The sequence below is a fragment of the Coprinopsis cinerea genome (assembly GCF_000182895.1).
Source record: "Coprinopsis cinerea okayama7#130 chromosome 3 map unlocalized cont3.3, whole genome shotgun sequence".
In the NCBI taxonomy this organism is placed as follows: domain Eukaryota; kingdom Fungi; phylum Basidiomycota; class Agaricomycetes; order Agaricales; family Psathyrellaceae; genus Coprinopsis; species Coprinopsis cinerea.
This window is the reverse complement of record NW_003307542.1, coordinates 2,884,430-2,899,794: the sequence shown is the minus strand read 5'-3', so window position 1 is coordinate 2,899,794 and position 15,365 is coordinate 2,884,430. Positions and strand designations below refer to the sequence as shown.

General features: G+C 51.8%; 5 protein-coding genes and 1 non-coding gene across 6 annotated transcripts; 2 read left to right on the top strand and 4 right to left on the bottom strand.

Moving 5' to 3' along the window:
* Positions 1-28: 28 nt before the first annotated feature.
* CC1G_03332 (glycosyl hydrolase) lies at positions 29-3,581 on the bottom strand (the record flags this gene model as incomplete). Its single annotated transcript, XM_001830743.2, has 20 exons — positions 29-423; positions 479-644; positions 702-776; positions 827-875; positions 926-1,076; positions 1,130-1,178; positions 1,234-1,402; positions 1,452-1,614; positions 1,667-1,808; positions 1,866-1,875; positions 1,926-1,999; positions 2,046-2,385; positions 2,451-2,552; positions 2,605-2,827; positions 2,874-2,981; positions 3,041-3,115; positions 3,166-3,205; positions 3,256-3,283; positions 3,339-3,357; positions 3,413-3,581. 20 exons carry the CDS (start codon positions 3,579-3,581, stop codon positions 29-31), a joined length of 2,547 nt encoding a protein of 848 aa, XP_001830795.2.
* A 1,502-nt stretch (positions 3,582-5,083) lies between these two features.
* On the bottom strand, positions 5,084-5,335 carry CC1G_14264 (hypothetical protein; the record flags this gene model as incomplete). Its single annotated transcript, XM_002911687.1, has 1 exon — positions 5,084-5,335. One exon carries the CDS (start codon positions 5,333-5,335, stop codon positions 5,084-5,086), a length of 252 nt encoding a protein of 83 aa, XP_002911733.1.
* Positions 5,336-6,467: 1,132 nt separating this feature from the next.
* On the top strand, positions 6,468-8,477 carry CC1G_03331 (hypothetical protein; the record flags this gene model as incomplete). The annotated part of the gene is made up of 1 exon (XM_001830742.1): positions 6,468-8,477. One exon carries the CDS (start codon positions 6,468-6,470, stop codon positions 8,475-8,477), a length of 2,010 nt encoding a protein of 669 aa, XP_001830794.1.
* Positions 8,478-9,376: 899 nt separating this feature from the next.
* Positions 9,377-9,468, top strand: CC1G_20063. The gene has a single exon. It is a non-coding gene; the product is annotated as a tRNA-His (tRNA).
* A 954-nt stretch (positions 9,469-10,422) lies between these two features.
* Positions 10,423-11,703, bottom strand: CC1G_03330 (serine/threonine protein kinase; the record flags this gene model as incomplete). The annotated part of the gene is made up of 2 exons (XM_001830741.2): positions 11,581-11,703; positions 10,423-11,516 (listed from the first exon to the last, which is right to left on the bottom strand). Exon 2 carries the CDS (start codon positions 11,509-11,511, stop codon positions 10,423-10,425), a length of 1,089 nt encoding a protein of 362 aa, XP_001830793.2. The 5' UTR covers positions 11,512-11,516; positions 11,581-11,703.
* A 773-nt stretch (positions 11,704-12,476) lies between these two features.
* CC1G_03329 (copper radical oxidase) lies at positions 12,477-14,993 on the bottom strand (the record flags this gene model as incomplete). Its single annotated transcript, XM_001830740.1, has 11 exons — positions 12,477-12,866; positions 12,925-13,376; positions 13,436-13,614; positions 13,674-14,032; positions 14,098-14,128; positions 14,185-14,265; positions 14,325-14,330; positions 14,394-14,524; positions 14,579-14,640; positions 14,702-14,792; positions 14,847-14,993. The coding sequence occupies 11 exons, from the start codon at positions 14,991-14,993 to the stop codon at positions 12,477-12,479; spliced, it is 1,929 nt and encodes a 642-aa protein (XP_001830792.1).
* Positions 14,994-15,365: the final 372 nt, after the last annotated feature.

Genomic DNA, 15,365 nt, shown 5'->3' with positions numbered 1-15,365 from the left:
CGCCTCATTGTATGATATTGGTGGCAAACTACCTCCTCGCCTCGCTCCATCCTCCAGTCGAAATACTGTCAGGCAGAGTACCACCACAGCTATCCACATGGTGTGTATCCGGTGTCAGGGTAATAACAATCTCACCACCCAGCCGGAAGGTATCATAAAAATCAAGGTGGCATCTTGAACCACTGGGATTAGGCGTCACCGTAGCCGTTCCATTGGTTTCGGTCGACCATCGTACTGATCCGTCGTTCGCGATGACGGAGACATCCTTGACGTATGCTGCAGCGCCGGGTGGTATCTTTTCTGCGACTGACTTGGGGTCGTAATTGACTACGCGAACGGTGGTGCTGACATTCAGGAAGGGAGTGTGGATCGTATACTTGGGAACCATGGGCGAGAGAACCAGGTATTGGGTCGTTGAAGGAACTTAGGACAGGGTGTCAGAGCCAGCCGAAGGGGTGAGAACAGACGGAAGACATACTTGGGTACAATCCCAAGATATGGAAAGCCAGTAAGGTGGCCATAGCTGCCTGATCATCGTTTCCTGGAAGACCATCCGCGTCTACTCCAAAGTTCTGGAACACCACCTCCCTAACACGTTGCACGGATTTGGTGGGCCTGTCCGCGTAGTGATAACCGATTGGGGTCTGATCACCAGGATTCAGGGATGAAGCAGAGAGGAGAAGCCACGGACTGCAACATACCTGGAACGATGGTTCATTCCCTGCGAGATAATACTCTTCGTCGAAGAAGTGATCCAATCGCTTCACAAACGTCTCCTGTAGCTGTTTCAGAACCTCCAGAGAGGAGCTTGGGGACGATCGCTCACATTTCCACCCATGATGTCGATCAAATAAGCCGTGTCGTGCGGTGCAAAGCTGCGAAAAGTCAGGGATAGGGTATGGTCGATGTCACGTATGACGCTCACAAACTATATTCCCAAGAACTAGATTCATAGAAACCATTGGTGTTCGATCCCTGGAGAGAGCAGGGTCTCGTCTCATTCTTGTCCTTAGGCGAACAGTTGGTCGGATCGGTATACGCAAAGGTTCCATTCGGGTACCGTTTCTGAAAGAATCCTGAAGCCCTTTTCAGCAAATGATTTCATCCCCACTGGAACCAATCGACCGACCTTTGAAACCGTCGCTCTCGACAGTTTCATCCCAGATGTTACGATAGAACTGAAGTGCAGGACCACGATTAGTGCGATCGCGAATGAATGAACCGACTTAGTACCAGTGACATGTTCGTGTACTTCTCAACATCATCAGGTCGTTCAAGCAACTGGGCCACCTGTCGAATCGCAAAATCTTCGAACGCATATTCAAGGGTCCGGCTTCCTTCTCGAGTTTGTCTACCAGTGCTTGAAGTATCCAATACCGCGAACGGAACATACCCGTACTGTCTGAAGGGACTCAAAGCCTGATACGAATCGGATGAGAGGAAGCTCTTACTTGTACACGTTGATTTGTCGGCCTTGGATGTTCCACTCCGGCGGATTCACTTCAGCATCAGTGACCATCGCCCGATACGCTTCTTCAACATCTATTCCAAGTCTCTCGGCTTCATTGTGATAGTGGACCACGAAATGCCCGACAATGTTGTCGGCACTGGTACCTGCACATAGCCTCTCCATTTCATATCTCCACGAGATCAAGTTCGGACCCACCTCCTTGCGTCCATCCTTGAAGGTTGTTGGCACGACATTCAGGCATCCATCCGTGTTTGCGCCAACCGTCGATGTAAGTCTCGACAATCTCTGCGTATTCTTCAGGCGAGTGCAATCCGAGGAGAGGGAAGAAGGTCCGGAACTAATCACCATGGACCCTGAGATGTTTCCTGTCTGCTTACTGTGCGAATGTACTCACAGTATCCCAACTGTAGGGTCAGGAGAGTTAGACAAGAACGAGGAGTGCGTATCTCCTTACCTGCAGTACAGAGAATCAAAATATGGCGAGGTTGTATCCGCGAATACACCCTGGCTTTCGCCCGTCGCATTGTTCTGTCAATCGCTTCAGTGCTCAAATCCTGCAACAAGAGCCACGTACCGGGGTCAAAAAGCTCCTATACAGTGACGAATAGAACATCTGCGTTATATTAGGCGGTGTGCCAGGAACGTCGATCTCAATCCTGGAAAGCTTCTCTTGCCACAGGACCCGAGCCCGCTCGCGAATCTCTGCAAAGCTTGCAGAACCAATTTCTTCTTCAGCGTTTGCACAAGCCTGGTCGACCGACCGGAAGGATATACCGACACGGATGTTGAGTTCATTCGTCTCAGGATCCTCAGGTATAAGCGAGAATAAGGCACCGGATTGGTAGATGCCGCCGATCAAGTTGAGTGACAGGTTGAGTCGGGTGAGGCCCAGCCCTTTCGCATCAAGCCCGTAACTGAAAAAAGGGAGAAAGGATCTGTGAACTCGACTATCACTTCACAAGAGAGGAGTTCGCCTTACTTGTCAGCTGTCCAAACGCCGTATTCTTCGAGCTTCTGTTTTCCTCCGTCGAGAAGATCGTAGCACGCGAACGCCTGATAGTTGAACCTCCCAGGACCAAAACTGGAGGTCGAACATCAGCTTTACTCTGGACACTGGCACGAGCTAACATTACCTAGAGCCATAGCGACCCCCGATGGTGATCCTACCTTCGTCAGGGTGGATAAGAAGTTCTCCGCCAGCGAAAGACGCAGGTAAATCATTGGCCATATCGAGCACGAAGTACGGTTTGGTATTTGGCGGGAACGTGAACCTTTCCAGACCTGCTCGTCGGGTTGCAGTAGCTTCCATCTTAATGTCATTGTCCAATGTGAGGGTAAAGTACCCCGGAGCACCGTCTACTGAATCATAAGTAGCGCGGGAGCGCATATCGACGCAACATACCATCGGTGAACGGTTTCCTGAGCCGCTGACGGGCGTTAAGTGAAGTGGTGCAGGTCTCAAACCCCCCAGGACAGAGTACAGGCATCACTTCAAAGTTCCCGTATGTACCTTTGGACACCAGTTAGATCAACAGCTTCGAAAAAGGAACGACCGATCCTCGGGCCTACCCAAAGATGACCCAGTGCCACTGTCATGCAAAGGGCTCAGTCCACGAACAAATTCGGATGCGTTGGCCACGTATCCTGAAAGTCTGTCAACCTCAACGGTCTTTACCGGCAAGATTTCCACCGACCAGCAGGGGCATATCCCGTCATATCAGTCGAAAATTTGACCTGCGGTCGAGTTTTAGACTATAGCTACCGCAATGGCAGGAACACCGTACCATGCCAAAGGGAAGGGATGCTCCTGGACTAATGAAGATCAGGCCGGGGTGAACCTGGTGCTTGGTCATGTCAGGGTTCTTACCAGACATTGCCGAAATTCGCTGTATTGAAGGCGCTATCAGTGCCATTCAGGAACAGGAGACAAAGAGATGTCACCAGTTCCAATGAAGGGGTTGACAAAGGCCGTATAGTCGAGTTCAGTTGCATCAGCGGCGGCTTCGATGTCTTCCGTGATACGTTTCTGCAAGGCTGGGGAAGGCTGAGCGTGGGCAAGCCACGGCGAGAGCTCAAGTGCAAAAATGAGGTACTGCAGCAGGCACCCCATCTTGGCAGGGCGAAGCTTGTAGAGTTCAAAAGACAAAGGCGAAGAGTATATGACAGGCAGGACAAATGAGTAGGTCAACCTGAGTCAGGAGAATGGCCAGAAACTTGAAGAAAGGGCTTTCGCTTCGCCCATACATGGGGTGGCTGCGGGTATCTTTAAAGCCAGGAATCGAACAATTGTGAACCCCAGAAACTTCTGTGGACGTCTTCAGAAGAGACTACCACAGGGTAGATTAACCGCAGAAAGAATAAATGGAAGTCGAAAGAATACCCATCTTGCTTCTTGCACCTTAGGACGGCCAAGCGAAGCTGAAATGTCTTGCTAGGGATTTGTCCTGGCCTTTCTTATTATCCCAGGAAGATAACAAAAACGAACGTCAGAAGGGTAATCTTACGAAGAATCAATAGAAAGAAGGTGCTCACTGTCTGCTTGATTCCCATCGCTTAAAAACGGGAAAGACGAGGTCCCCAGGTATGATTCCTAGCGCTGGGCCACGGCGGTTGGCCTGGAAAGAGCCGACGCGACTAGGAAGCCTGTATGGTTAGGCTCATTCCAATTTAGCTCCACCATCCCGCCTCGTGCTACGAGAGGCTCAAAACGGCAGCGCCCGTTTAGGCGATGCTTCTTGGAAGTCGGAAAGTGGCACAAGAGGGTGGTAAACGCCGTTGATGACAAACGGTTCCTTTGCACACGAGAAGTAACAGGAAGGTCAGAACCCGCCGTGCCATTCTGTCCAACATATGTGCCCCTGGAATGCAGTCAAGACATATCGAGGTACTTACAGTCGGATAGAAGGTTCTTGAAATGGAAGAAAAGACTCGCCACCCCAGCAGTCGGGAAAACCTGGACCGTTGGGAGACTTCTACGTTGTTCTCATGGCTCTCACCGCTGTCAAGCTGCTCCAAATAATTTAGGTGGCGTGGATGTTCTGTGATAAAAGAAAACGAGGAATTTACGCTCAGCCATTCAGTCTTCGTCGTGGTGGAACAGTAAAGAAGCGCTCATCGAGGAAACGGTGCCAAGCATGGAAAAGCTGATTCAAGCTCCGATTGATCGTATTCGATCGGAGTGCGAGTGGCCCATGCCGGCGCTTGCCACCTAAACACCTCTCATCTGTCGACACTTTGGGTTTGGCCCTCGAGGCAGAATTTCCTTCGAAAGCGGAAGAAAGAAAAATTCCACGGGTAGATATGGACCAAATGCATCTTCTACCAATTCAATTCTCTCTTCCACCGCCCATAATCCAGCGAATTCGAAACAAGTGATATTGGTTTGGATTTAGACTCGGACAACATCAGGGAAATGTCCTTCCCGAATTGAGAGCACACACAGGATTATAATGCTGCATTAACCTCGTTATCAGAGTATGTCAGGCCTCATGGTGCGCCATCTATGTTTCTCCACATTCGCGATCACTTGCTCATTCATATCGTAGTGGCTTCCTTTTGCGCAGTTCTCTACGGCCGGGCCTCTTTTATTTCAGAGGATAAGGCGATCGGGAACTAGTTTGAAGGCCTTCTCTCGATAATGACATGGGCCCAGTACGATCCGGAAGGCCATCGATCATCTCTGGTAGTCTCTCTGCGTATTGAATTATTCGCAGTTCGTTCGATCTTGGGGTGCTCTGGGATGGCGACATCTTGCCATTTGGGACGTCCTATGGCCCGGAGTTGAAGACCACCAGTTGGCTTGCACTTTCGCTGCTGACAAGCCTCGATGCTGGAATATGACCTCCGGCCAACCTCGCCCCTCATCGCCATCCCCAACCTTGGAACGAATTCCTGTGCTTTTTGGCGTTTCATACCAATCATTAATTCTTCTAAACTTCGGGCCTCTTCCGAACCACATGTGAAAGTTCTTTTTCATTTTTTCATAAATTCTCAAACACGCCTGGCATTTGCTCCGGAGGACTTAAGGAAGAGCCACTGTCCCCTCATATCTATGGGAGCGCTGCTCATCCTTGGTACCTCTGGATCATAATTAGAAGCTCAATGTTCGGGCTCAGGAATGGAACCCAAACTGGTGATTCCCGGTAACGGGAGACAAAGAAAGGGTGCGTGGCACTGATCTCGGGATGTGTACGGTGTCTGAACTCAGCGAGTTATGATCTCGAGGAAGGCTTTCGATTCTGTGAAGCTAAGTGATGCCATTCCACATCCCTCGTAGCGGGTTACTACAGTCCTAAGGGCTTCTCTAGAATTTGGCTTTGGACGTCCAGTTCTGGATAAAGGGATACGAACTTTTTATGGCGTCTTCAAGCCGACGTACTAGGTTTAGTTCCGATTCCATCGCTGGGGTAGATTTATCATTTCCCATTCTCGGTGGTACAAATTGCATGACTCAAGTTCGCCGTCCGGTACGATCAAGGCCGGCTCTTGGTGTAGATCCCCTTTGTGCAGGGTTGCTGGGACGGGTTACAGGAACTGTTTGCGTTGGATGAAGAATTCATTGGTGCTCTCCAACCTCCAGGAGTGCGCATGGAATGGTTATTTGGTAACCTGAACATGACATATACAGCTTTCATTTGAAATAATATAACCTTTTGACTCCATCTTGCGGTGTATAAAAGGGGGAGGAACAAAACGAGCCCCAACTCGAGGCTGTTGCCTTTTGGAGTTGGGACTGAGCCATCACACTTCTTCTTCACAACCATATTTCTACATTCAATGCCCACCACGGTTTGTGCTTGAGCGATATATACCCAGCAGCTCTTTGCAGCCCTCGTCCGTCATTTATACCCCCGCCGTGCTCAAGCACCCTCAGGCCCGGCAACAAGCTCCGACTCCGAGGCTCAGGGACAACTCGCCAAGCACCACGCTGTCCTCGACGGCCTCAACCAAAAACCACGACCTCGACGCTGCCCGCAACGACGAAGGTCTGTCCCCAATGTCGCCCTTCGCCCGTCTCCCCCTCGACGTCGTCCACATCATCTTCCTCTACTGTCTCCCGACGGATCACAACCCCTACATATGTGTAGCGGAACCGCCGATGCTGTTAACCCACGTCTGTCGCAGATGGCGTGAGGTCGCCTTCGACATGCCCTTGCTATGGGCCAGCATCCACGTCCACATCCCGTTCTATCCCGAGCTACCAGCAAGCCTCGCGCCCCAGGCGGAGTACCGCGGGCAACCCGACACCGTCGACCAGCTCGAACCCGCCCAGCGAGCGGCATACCTCAGTGACGTGTTCTACTGGGAGTCAAAAATGCGAGATCTCAAGGATATGGTCGTTCAGTGGCTCGCTCGGGCCAAAGGCTGCCAAATCTCGCTCTCGCTGTCCCAGTTCACCAACCTGCTCGACAACGCCAAAGGCACCAGCCAGGTTAACGACGTGGTGGCCGTCCTCCTCGCGTACTGCGGTCAATGGAAGTCTGTCGAGCTGTACGCGTCATCTCCGACAATCGCCCAATTCCTGGCAGTGCACACACAGGACGCTCCCCATCTGCAGCGCATTTCAATCAAATGGCAAACCCCGATGGAACGCAACCTCAACCGCGGCGCCAACAAGGTTGCGCTAGTCTCGCCGGAGGGGCTAATGACAGTGCCCGAGCTCAAGTCTCTCAGTTTACAAATCCTTCCTCGGAATATTATGAGTCTGCCAGTCCGGTGGGAAGGACTGACGGAGCTTATTTTCGATGAATACTTTTACGGACTTGATTCGGAGAGCTTGAGGCGCCGCTTCCTTCCCTCGGACGCGCTTGACTTGCTCGCCCTTTGTCCCCGCCTTGTTCGCTGCCGCCTAGCTATTGGCCGAGGCAGGATGATAGGCGCTTCACCGCCCCAGTCTCCTTTGACTTCCCCTTCGTCCAATGGCAATAACTCGAGCCTGGGGTCGGATCGGACCCCGGTACGTAAATTGATCCCTCTTCCTTGTCTCGAGCATCTCGCCATCGACGAAGGGATCTCCCTCGGAGACTTCTTCCTCTGCCTCCACCTCCCCTCACTCAAGGAGGTGGTGTTTTCAACCGCACTCACTCCTTGTGAAGACGAGACCCCGTCACATTCCCAGCAATCCGGCCAGTCCACAACATCGGCACCCATTGCAGTTCCAGGAGTCACCGGCCAGTTGCCCTATACCCAACAAGCATCCTCGTCCTCTCGTCACGCTGATGCATCTTCCCCGCTTATCGACCTCCTTTCTCAATACGGTCGGAACCTCGAAAAGCTCACATTCGACGAAGCAGGGCTCTCGTTACGAGATATCGAACGTGCTCTGGATCTGGTTCCCAACCTGACGCATCTGACGATGAATAGGAAGAGCATGTCGCGGTGGTCGAGTGTAGGTTTTGGGATGACTGGTGGGAGACAAAGGGCGGCGCCTGGGTACCTGAGCAAAGGGTTGCTGGAGCGCTTGACACCCAAGCCTGTCGCCGGCGGCAGCCACATCAATACTGCGACAGCCAGTCTCTGCCCTCGACTCATATCATTCTCGGGCAAACTCTCAGCGCCAATCGAAATGCAAGACACGCTCATCGAGTTCATTAAATGGCGACGATACCCCTGGGCCAACACGTACCACCCCTCCTTATCCAACGCTCCCCCTCCAGCGGTCCTCCAAAAATGCACCATCAATTTCAGCTCATACTCATCCCCCACATCGAGTTACGACGTCCAAGATCTGAAAGACATTTCAGCCGAACTGTCAAGTCAGAATGTGGATATGCACGAGTTTGATTTGAACATCATCTACCCGAATGTTGGGTATGCGATGCCGTTCAAGACGGGCGGGGGAAGTGGTGGTGGGATGGGAAGTGGGGGGTCTGGGAATGGGAGAGCGTTGATGTCTTCGTTTGTGCCAAAGTGCCGGAACATGAGCGCGGGAGTGTATGGGTTCTCGAGTTGGTATGCAACAGGTGGCGGTGGTGGGCTTAGGGATATGTGGTTCGAGGCTTGGTGAAGGGTTCGGTGTATTGATATCAGACGGAGCGTACGTATCTTGGGCAAGGGGCTGGAACTGTCAGCCAGCGTTCGACGCGGACATCATGACCACATCCTTTTTTTCTCTTGATTTCTTTCATTTCTCTTCTATCTCTGGGGACTATGTATTATACGTTGTATCATCTTGGGCTTCACGTTTTTGGGTTTTTGATCACTCATCTAACCATTTCCCATCCATTTGCAGACTACCTACCATACGCCTTTTTCTCTTTCTTTCCGGACTTGACTTTCGTTCTTTGGCTCGTTCGTTCGACTACGACCATTACGACTTTTCCGTATATACCACGACCTCGTCTCTGGGTTCCAGCGTTTTCTTGATCACTTTTAGGGTTACATGACGTTCATAGCTCGTGGGCTTCAGGGCAGAACTGTTGATATCTCGACTACTACATACCGCACACATACCATACATCCGGCGCATCCTTACCAACCATACCCTGACGACTTTCTTCTTTCAACTTTCCTTTCTTCTACCTTTTGGCTCGTGACTCTTTCGTTCCCCGTTCTCTTATATTCCCGACTGCGATAACGAACGCCACGTCTTTTCTACTCTGTCTCGTTTCATCACCCGAGTTTTGGTCTGTAGTTTCCCCACTGTATACAGATTAATTTCGGTTTCCTCTGATTGTCTTCCTCTCCCCGATCCATATTTACCCTACCTTACTCTATCTACTACTACCATTATTAGATCGACGCATCTCATCCTTTGTCTACGTAACTTAGACTCTGAATTGGAACATGAGGCCTTTTTTCTTTTCTGTTCGGGATGTGCTTCGAGGTTGAGCTTACCGCGAGGGTTTATGTGTATGGTAGAGCTGATGTGTAGGTCATATACTATCGTGTGCACATCTCTTCACCGTCCGTATCGATTAGGGGTTAAATCACTTCGTTGTGGCATGCACTGAGCGTACAACTCCGAAGAGCCGCTGGTTCGATTCCAGCTACGGACAACCTTTTGCTTTTTTCTTTCTCTCTCTCCTTGCCGCTTGCGCTCCACCTCCTTTGGGCCAAGTCTGGACTATGGACTCCAACAAGGCACAAGGTAGCGCTTGCCGGATCCAAACCTCAGAGACTGCATTGATCACAGCCATGATCATGAACACCAGCAAGGTGATTTACACGATTGTAACAACAGCTCCAAAAAAGTAGAGAACAGTCACACTAGTAGCTACACGGGGAAGAGAAGGGGTAGTAATTATGCACACGAACCGAGGAAACAGACGACAAGAATGAAATGACTACAATAGAGCAAACCATGATGAGCAAGAGGTAAGCGGACTGGGGAAGTCCAATAGGAAGAAGTACACGATCAGTGAATAATTACGAGGTTGTACCAAGTGAAATCTCCGTCTGCAATGAGCCTCTCCAGATAAGCACCCTTCAGGTTCCAACACGGCAGCAATCCTCCTCTCCTTTCTCTCCGCCAAGCCCGATATGCCCTTCCTTCCCTCAACAGCGTTCCAAAGAATCGGAAAGTTCGAAACTTGAGAGAACAAAAAAAGGGCCACCAAGAAAAACCGAAAGAGTTCGAAAGAGGTTAAATAGGGTCACAGACGGGACTCCGGTATAGCGACAAATGGCATAATTTCCGCGAAAAGGTTCCGGAAATAGCGTACTTCGCGAATGAGGCGATTATAAATTGAGCGGCATAGTGGGGAGGGGTTGGGTGTATATAACATAGGGTCGTCGTCATGTTTCTTTTCCTGAGTTCGTGGAAGCACCCCCGGTTTCATCATCGTCGTCGTTGTCGTCTCTTTTTGTCCGTAGAAAACGGTTTCTGCGGTCAGTAGTTGGGCTGTGATCAGGATCAGGGGGAGATGGATAGGCGGCGGCATAGGCGGGGCTGAATGAGGATGGAGTAGCAGGCTAGTCGGGCGGGCCAAAACCGTCAACGGCGAAGGTGTTCAAATTTCCTCCGGTATCATATCCTTCTTGTCCAACGCCCGTCTGCCTTCATTCCACTTCTTCAGGTACTCCCTCGCCCTCTCCTCGAACAGTTCGCAATTTTCGAACAGGTCGCCCGGTAGCTTGTCCTTCCTCTGATCCCAAGGTTTCACATCTACACACTCGCACCGATCCAGACATACAAGGATCATCCCAAACGAATATGCATCGGCTAGCAGAGGATCCTGGCATTCGCCTCGCAGGATCTCCGGGGCGGAGAAAGGTCGGGTGCCGGGGTGGATCTGTTCGATCCTGACGGCGGGAAGTTTGGGTTGCTGGCGGCTGTGGAGGTAGGGGAACGGATCGACGGGTTCATCATGAGGCGATTTGAAGTCCGAATCCGCAGAAACCGAACGCCCAAAGTCGAGCAACTTGATGGTGTTGGAGTCCCTTGTGACCTGGACGTTCAGTAACGACAAGTCACCGTGACTTAGCCGATATGAATGGAGGTGTGTGAGTCCGTCGAGGAGTTGATTGTGATAGTCGATCTTTTGAGCGAGGGTTAAGGGAGGCCGGGCCATTATCACATCGTATAACGTCCGGCATTCGAGATACTCCAGCACGATCCCGACGTTCTCCAAGCAGCCATAGAAAGCGCAGATATTGCGATGTCGAGCGACGGTTGTGTACACCCGCAGTTCAGCCAGGAACTGGACGGTCACATCTGAAGCATTCGACTGCATCTCGCCATTGATTTCGAGCTGAATGACATCCGGCTTCTTCACCACACATTTGAACAATTCTGATGCTGATCCGTGCGCGAATGGTGTTAAACTGGCCGTCGCATTGGGGGGCGCTGCGTAGGCCGTCGGTGTTGGGAACGAGAAGATGGAATTGGGGTGCCGCGAAGGGTGATATACTGGCGATGGTGGTGGCGATTCCTCGACCTTGTGGGATGGATGGTGGTGGTGGTGGACGACCTGCTCGTCGATTCCATGGTTGTATTCCTTGTAGACAACGGCTGGTTCATGTTCGACGGCTGTTTCTTCCGATGAGGAGAAAGAGTTTATTGAGTTGTTCAGAGGCTGGACTTCGTCCTCCTCGTCCATTTCCACTGCATGTTACGAGGCTTGGTTAGACATGCGCTTGTCTCAAGGCTAGAGGATGATTAAACTCGCCCATCCACCAATTCTTCTTCGATGTCAATGTCACCCGCTTCACTTGCATCGGTTTCGTTCGAGCTGACGGCGGCCCTGTGGTTGCAGATACAACGCCTGCCTTGAGGTCGTTGGTCGGCGAGGCGACCTGCACGCTGATATTCCTGCCGAATCCTGGTCGGTGTGCCATTTGAGAAGTTGAATCAAGCGGTAGAAATAAGAACTGAGGCGATAAATCGAGGTTTGCGCTTTGCGCGGTAGATGGTACAAGTCAAAAGTGCCACCCAAAACGTTTTGGCTCCAGGCTCAGTTTATTCGTCTTGGCATTCTGCGAACGTGCTTGGCCGATAAGGCCGTCCAGACTCATGACTCCAGTGAGACTTTGGTTATTGTCAGGAAGTCTTTCTATCTTCACTCTACAAGCCTTTATCGATAGCCTTCCTGGTTCTGGGGCCAAGGTGACCAAAAGCGCTGGAATACCCTCGCTTCTCTGGGGAATCACATTTATCAAATACCCATCTAGAAGAAGCGCCGAACTCACTCTTCACATGATCCCCGAAGCCTTCTCCACAAAGTATAGATTCCAGCCAACTACTCCAATGGCTGCTACGACTCCAGCAATTACGCACAACCAACCAGCTGCACCAAATTCTAGGCAGGTCGTTTATACATACAGATTATATAAAGCTGTCCGTGCACCGTGAACAAAGAGAATTGTCCAGATGCAAAGAGGAAAAGAAATAGTAATGAAGTGTCCCAGTAGTAGTTATGAGGCTACTACAATAGAAATGTCGTGATACTAAGAGTCCGGGTAGCGATAGCAATGGTCATGAACGCCGTAAAGAAACGAGCGGATAGGTTGAAGAGATACGAGAATATCCAACCACGAGTCCTTCCACTAATTTGTCGGGAATAGTTTACCAGAGCGAGGCAATGAAGCTTCCAACGAGGGCAGCAACCATTCCAACAACCGAAGCGGTCTTGGTCACAGCGGCACCAGCATCGTCATCATCACCACCACCATTTCCTTTGGTTCCACCGCCGGCTCCAGTGTTCTTGACGCCAATGAGCTCGGAGGGGGCCAATTGGGCAGCATCGTGCACGGGCTGAGGGCCAATCTGGCCGTTACCGACCATGATCATCTTGCCGACGGACGGGACACCGTTAACGACGACGAAAATGAGAGCAGGGCCAGGAGCGAGGACAGCAGGGTTGGGAGGAAGCTGGCTGACATGGAGGACGGCGCTGTTGTTGGAACCGTAGCCGGTGTAGGTGTGGTCAAGCTGGACGAAGCGCTGACCCATGTTCTACAGAGACCCAGATTAGCTTCCTAGATACCACATAGCGGGAATGGGACGAACTTACGAGGTTGTGGGTGGAGAAGCCAGGTCGGACGATGGTAACCTTGGCAGTCTTGACATTGTTAACGTCACCGAAGAGATCATCCTCGTCGAGAGTGATGTCGAAAGAGTCGCCACCGTAGGAGAGGCTGGAGAGCAAGCCCTTGGGCTCAGGTCGGCGCTCCTTGTACCAGGTGGGGTACCACAACTCAGTTCGGTACTCGGTGGGGAAGGGGTGGCCATCGCTTGGAGCAACAAAGTCGGGGTTGGGGTTGGATCCCGAAACCATGACGGAACCATCGGGAAGGAGGACGGCAGACGAGTGGTACATCCTAGGAACGGTACTGGCAGCCAAGCCCTCATCTGACCACTTGTTGCCAGTGGTAGCCTCAGGGTCGAAGATGACAGGAGTGTACAATGGGTTGTCGGCGTAAGAATGGCCAATAGCCCAGGTGTCATTTCCGTAACCGGCGGTTCCTAAAGGCGGATAGTTAGCTCGAGGAATGTTCAAAAATAGCCATGAAGGCATGACGCACCGAATCGTGCTCCGTTGAGAGTGAGGATCTTGCCGTCAGGCAGGAAGACCATGTTGACCATCACACGAGCCTCCGGAAGGGGATCTTCCTGAGAGTACGACGGAGATACATCCGGGGTGATCTTGACGCAAGAAGTGGAAGCACCATAGCTGGGCTTAATGAAGTCTGGGGCAGTCCATCTACAGTCCGGTGGCGTCAATCAGGCTGTTCGTGGACATATTATTCAAAACCAGCTCACCGTTCGGTCTGGACGTTCGATCCACCGCAGAAAAGGATAGTAGCGGTGTAGTCGTTGGCGGGGGTGAGCGGCAACATGATGGAACCAGCGCTGGCGGGGTAGACACGGACAGCATCCGGAATATCATCCAAAGGAGTTTCTTCGTTGGTGTTATAGTCCAAAAGCGAAGTGGCCCAGTTGGACTGGATGAGGAGCTTTCCAGAGGGAAGGAGCCAGGTCAACGGGAACAAGTTGGCGGGGAGGGTTCGCGAGAGCAAGTCGAGGTAGACGGTGCCTTCGCCTCGAGGTGGGAAGAACTGATAGGTGGGGTTATCCTGACCCGGGTCATTGACGTAGCCACCGTATCTGCAACCTCCGATCTGACAGAGAGCGGGGAATATGTCAGTATCTGCCGACGTTATTGGTTGCAAGGATTGCGGCTTACAATGATAATGGAACCATCATCCAATGTTTCCCTGTGGGTTTAGTGGTGAATACCTGGCTCATTTCCTTGTGGCAGGGCCTGACTTACAGTGTTGGGTACCATCGCTGGTCTGTGGGAATCGGGGACAGCGTCCAGTCGCAGTTGCCGTCATCACAAGGAGTATACAAGCTTTCAAAACGGGTTAGCACCAAGGTAATGCGACTTCAAAGTGGACAGGCGCCACTCACCGAATTCTAAAGTCCATCGATCGAGCTCAGTCAGCTAGGCTTTAAAAAGCATTGACATGCGATACGTACGATGTTCGGCCGTCGACGTTGAAGTAAGGGGCGCTAGCGGTATTTTGGTCGGGCGTTGGGATACCGCCAAAGGTGACGGCTTCGTTACCGCCTACGTTGATCCAGGTTCCATTGCCCAAGACATTGCCACCCTAATTCAATAGATGAGTACCAGTTCTTGTTAATGTCATGGGACAACTACATACCGCACAGAACGAGTTGGTAACGATGTCCATGGGCCGCTGTTCGCCGCTGCCAACCGCCCATTCTAAAAGCGGACATCTCGGTTAGAGCCCAAGGGCGGGCACGACGGGCAACGCGGTACTCACCAGATGCCCATGCTGGATGACCGTTGATTTGGGCGGGGTTGGCTTCGACCTTGTCGACGAACAAAACTTTGTCCTCTGTTCCCAGGAACAGCTAAGGCGAGTTAGGACGCGATTATCCACCGTGGTATTCCTTTTTCAAACTCACTTGTTGTGCGCTAACCAAGCTTTCTCCAATGAGCTCAAAGCCACCTGGGACACCTGTTCGCTGCGGTTGGCCTGGAGGGGGGAGAGTGGTTGCGGATTGGGCATAGCCCACGGTGAAGAGAGAAGCTGCGGCGACGAGCGGGATCATGGCTCGCGAGGGAGAGGCGGGGAGTCGAGAGGTAGGGGGTTGGGGCAGACGGGGGGAGATCCACAAAGAAAGGAACGTGGTGCACTGAACACAGGCTTTAAATAACGGCCACTAGAACACGGGGCGCCCAGAAGGACCAAGGGATTGGCCGAGGCGCTATGCAGACAGCACTCTTGCAAGAGTGTCCAGCGGGGGAGAAAGGGTTTGGAGATTGCATCGCTTCCGGACCAAGACATTAAATGGAAAGTTTGCCAGCACCTCGATCTGGCAAAGTGTTGAGATCTGACATGATGTATCCCGTCAAATCGACCATCAGGTTACCATTTGCAGCGGCTAACCCTTACCGCCAAGGCTCAACCAAGACCCAATTCC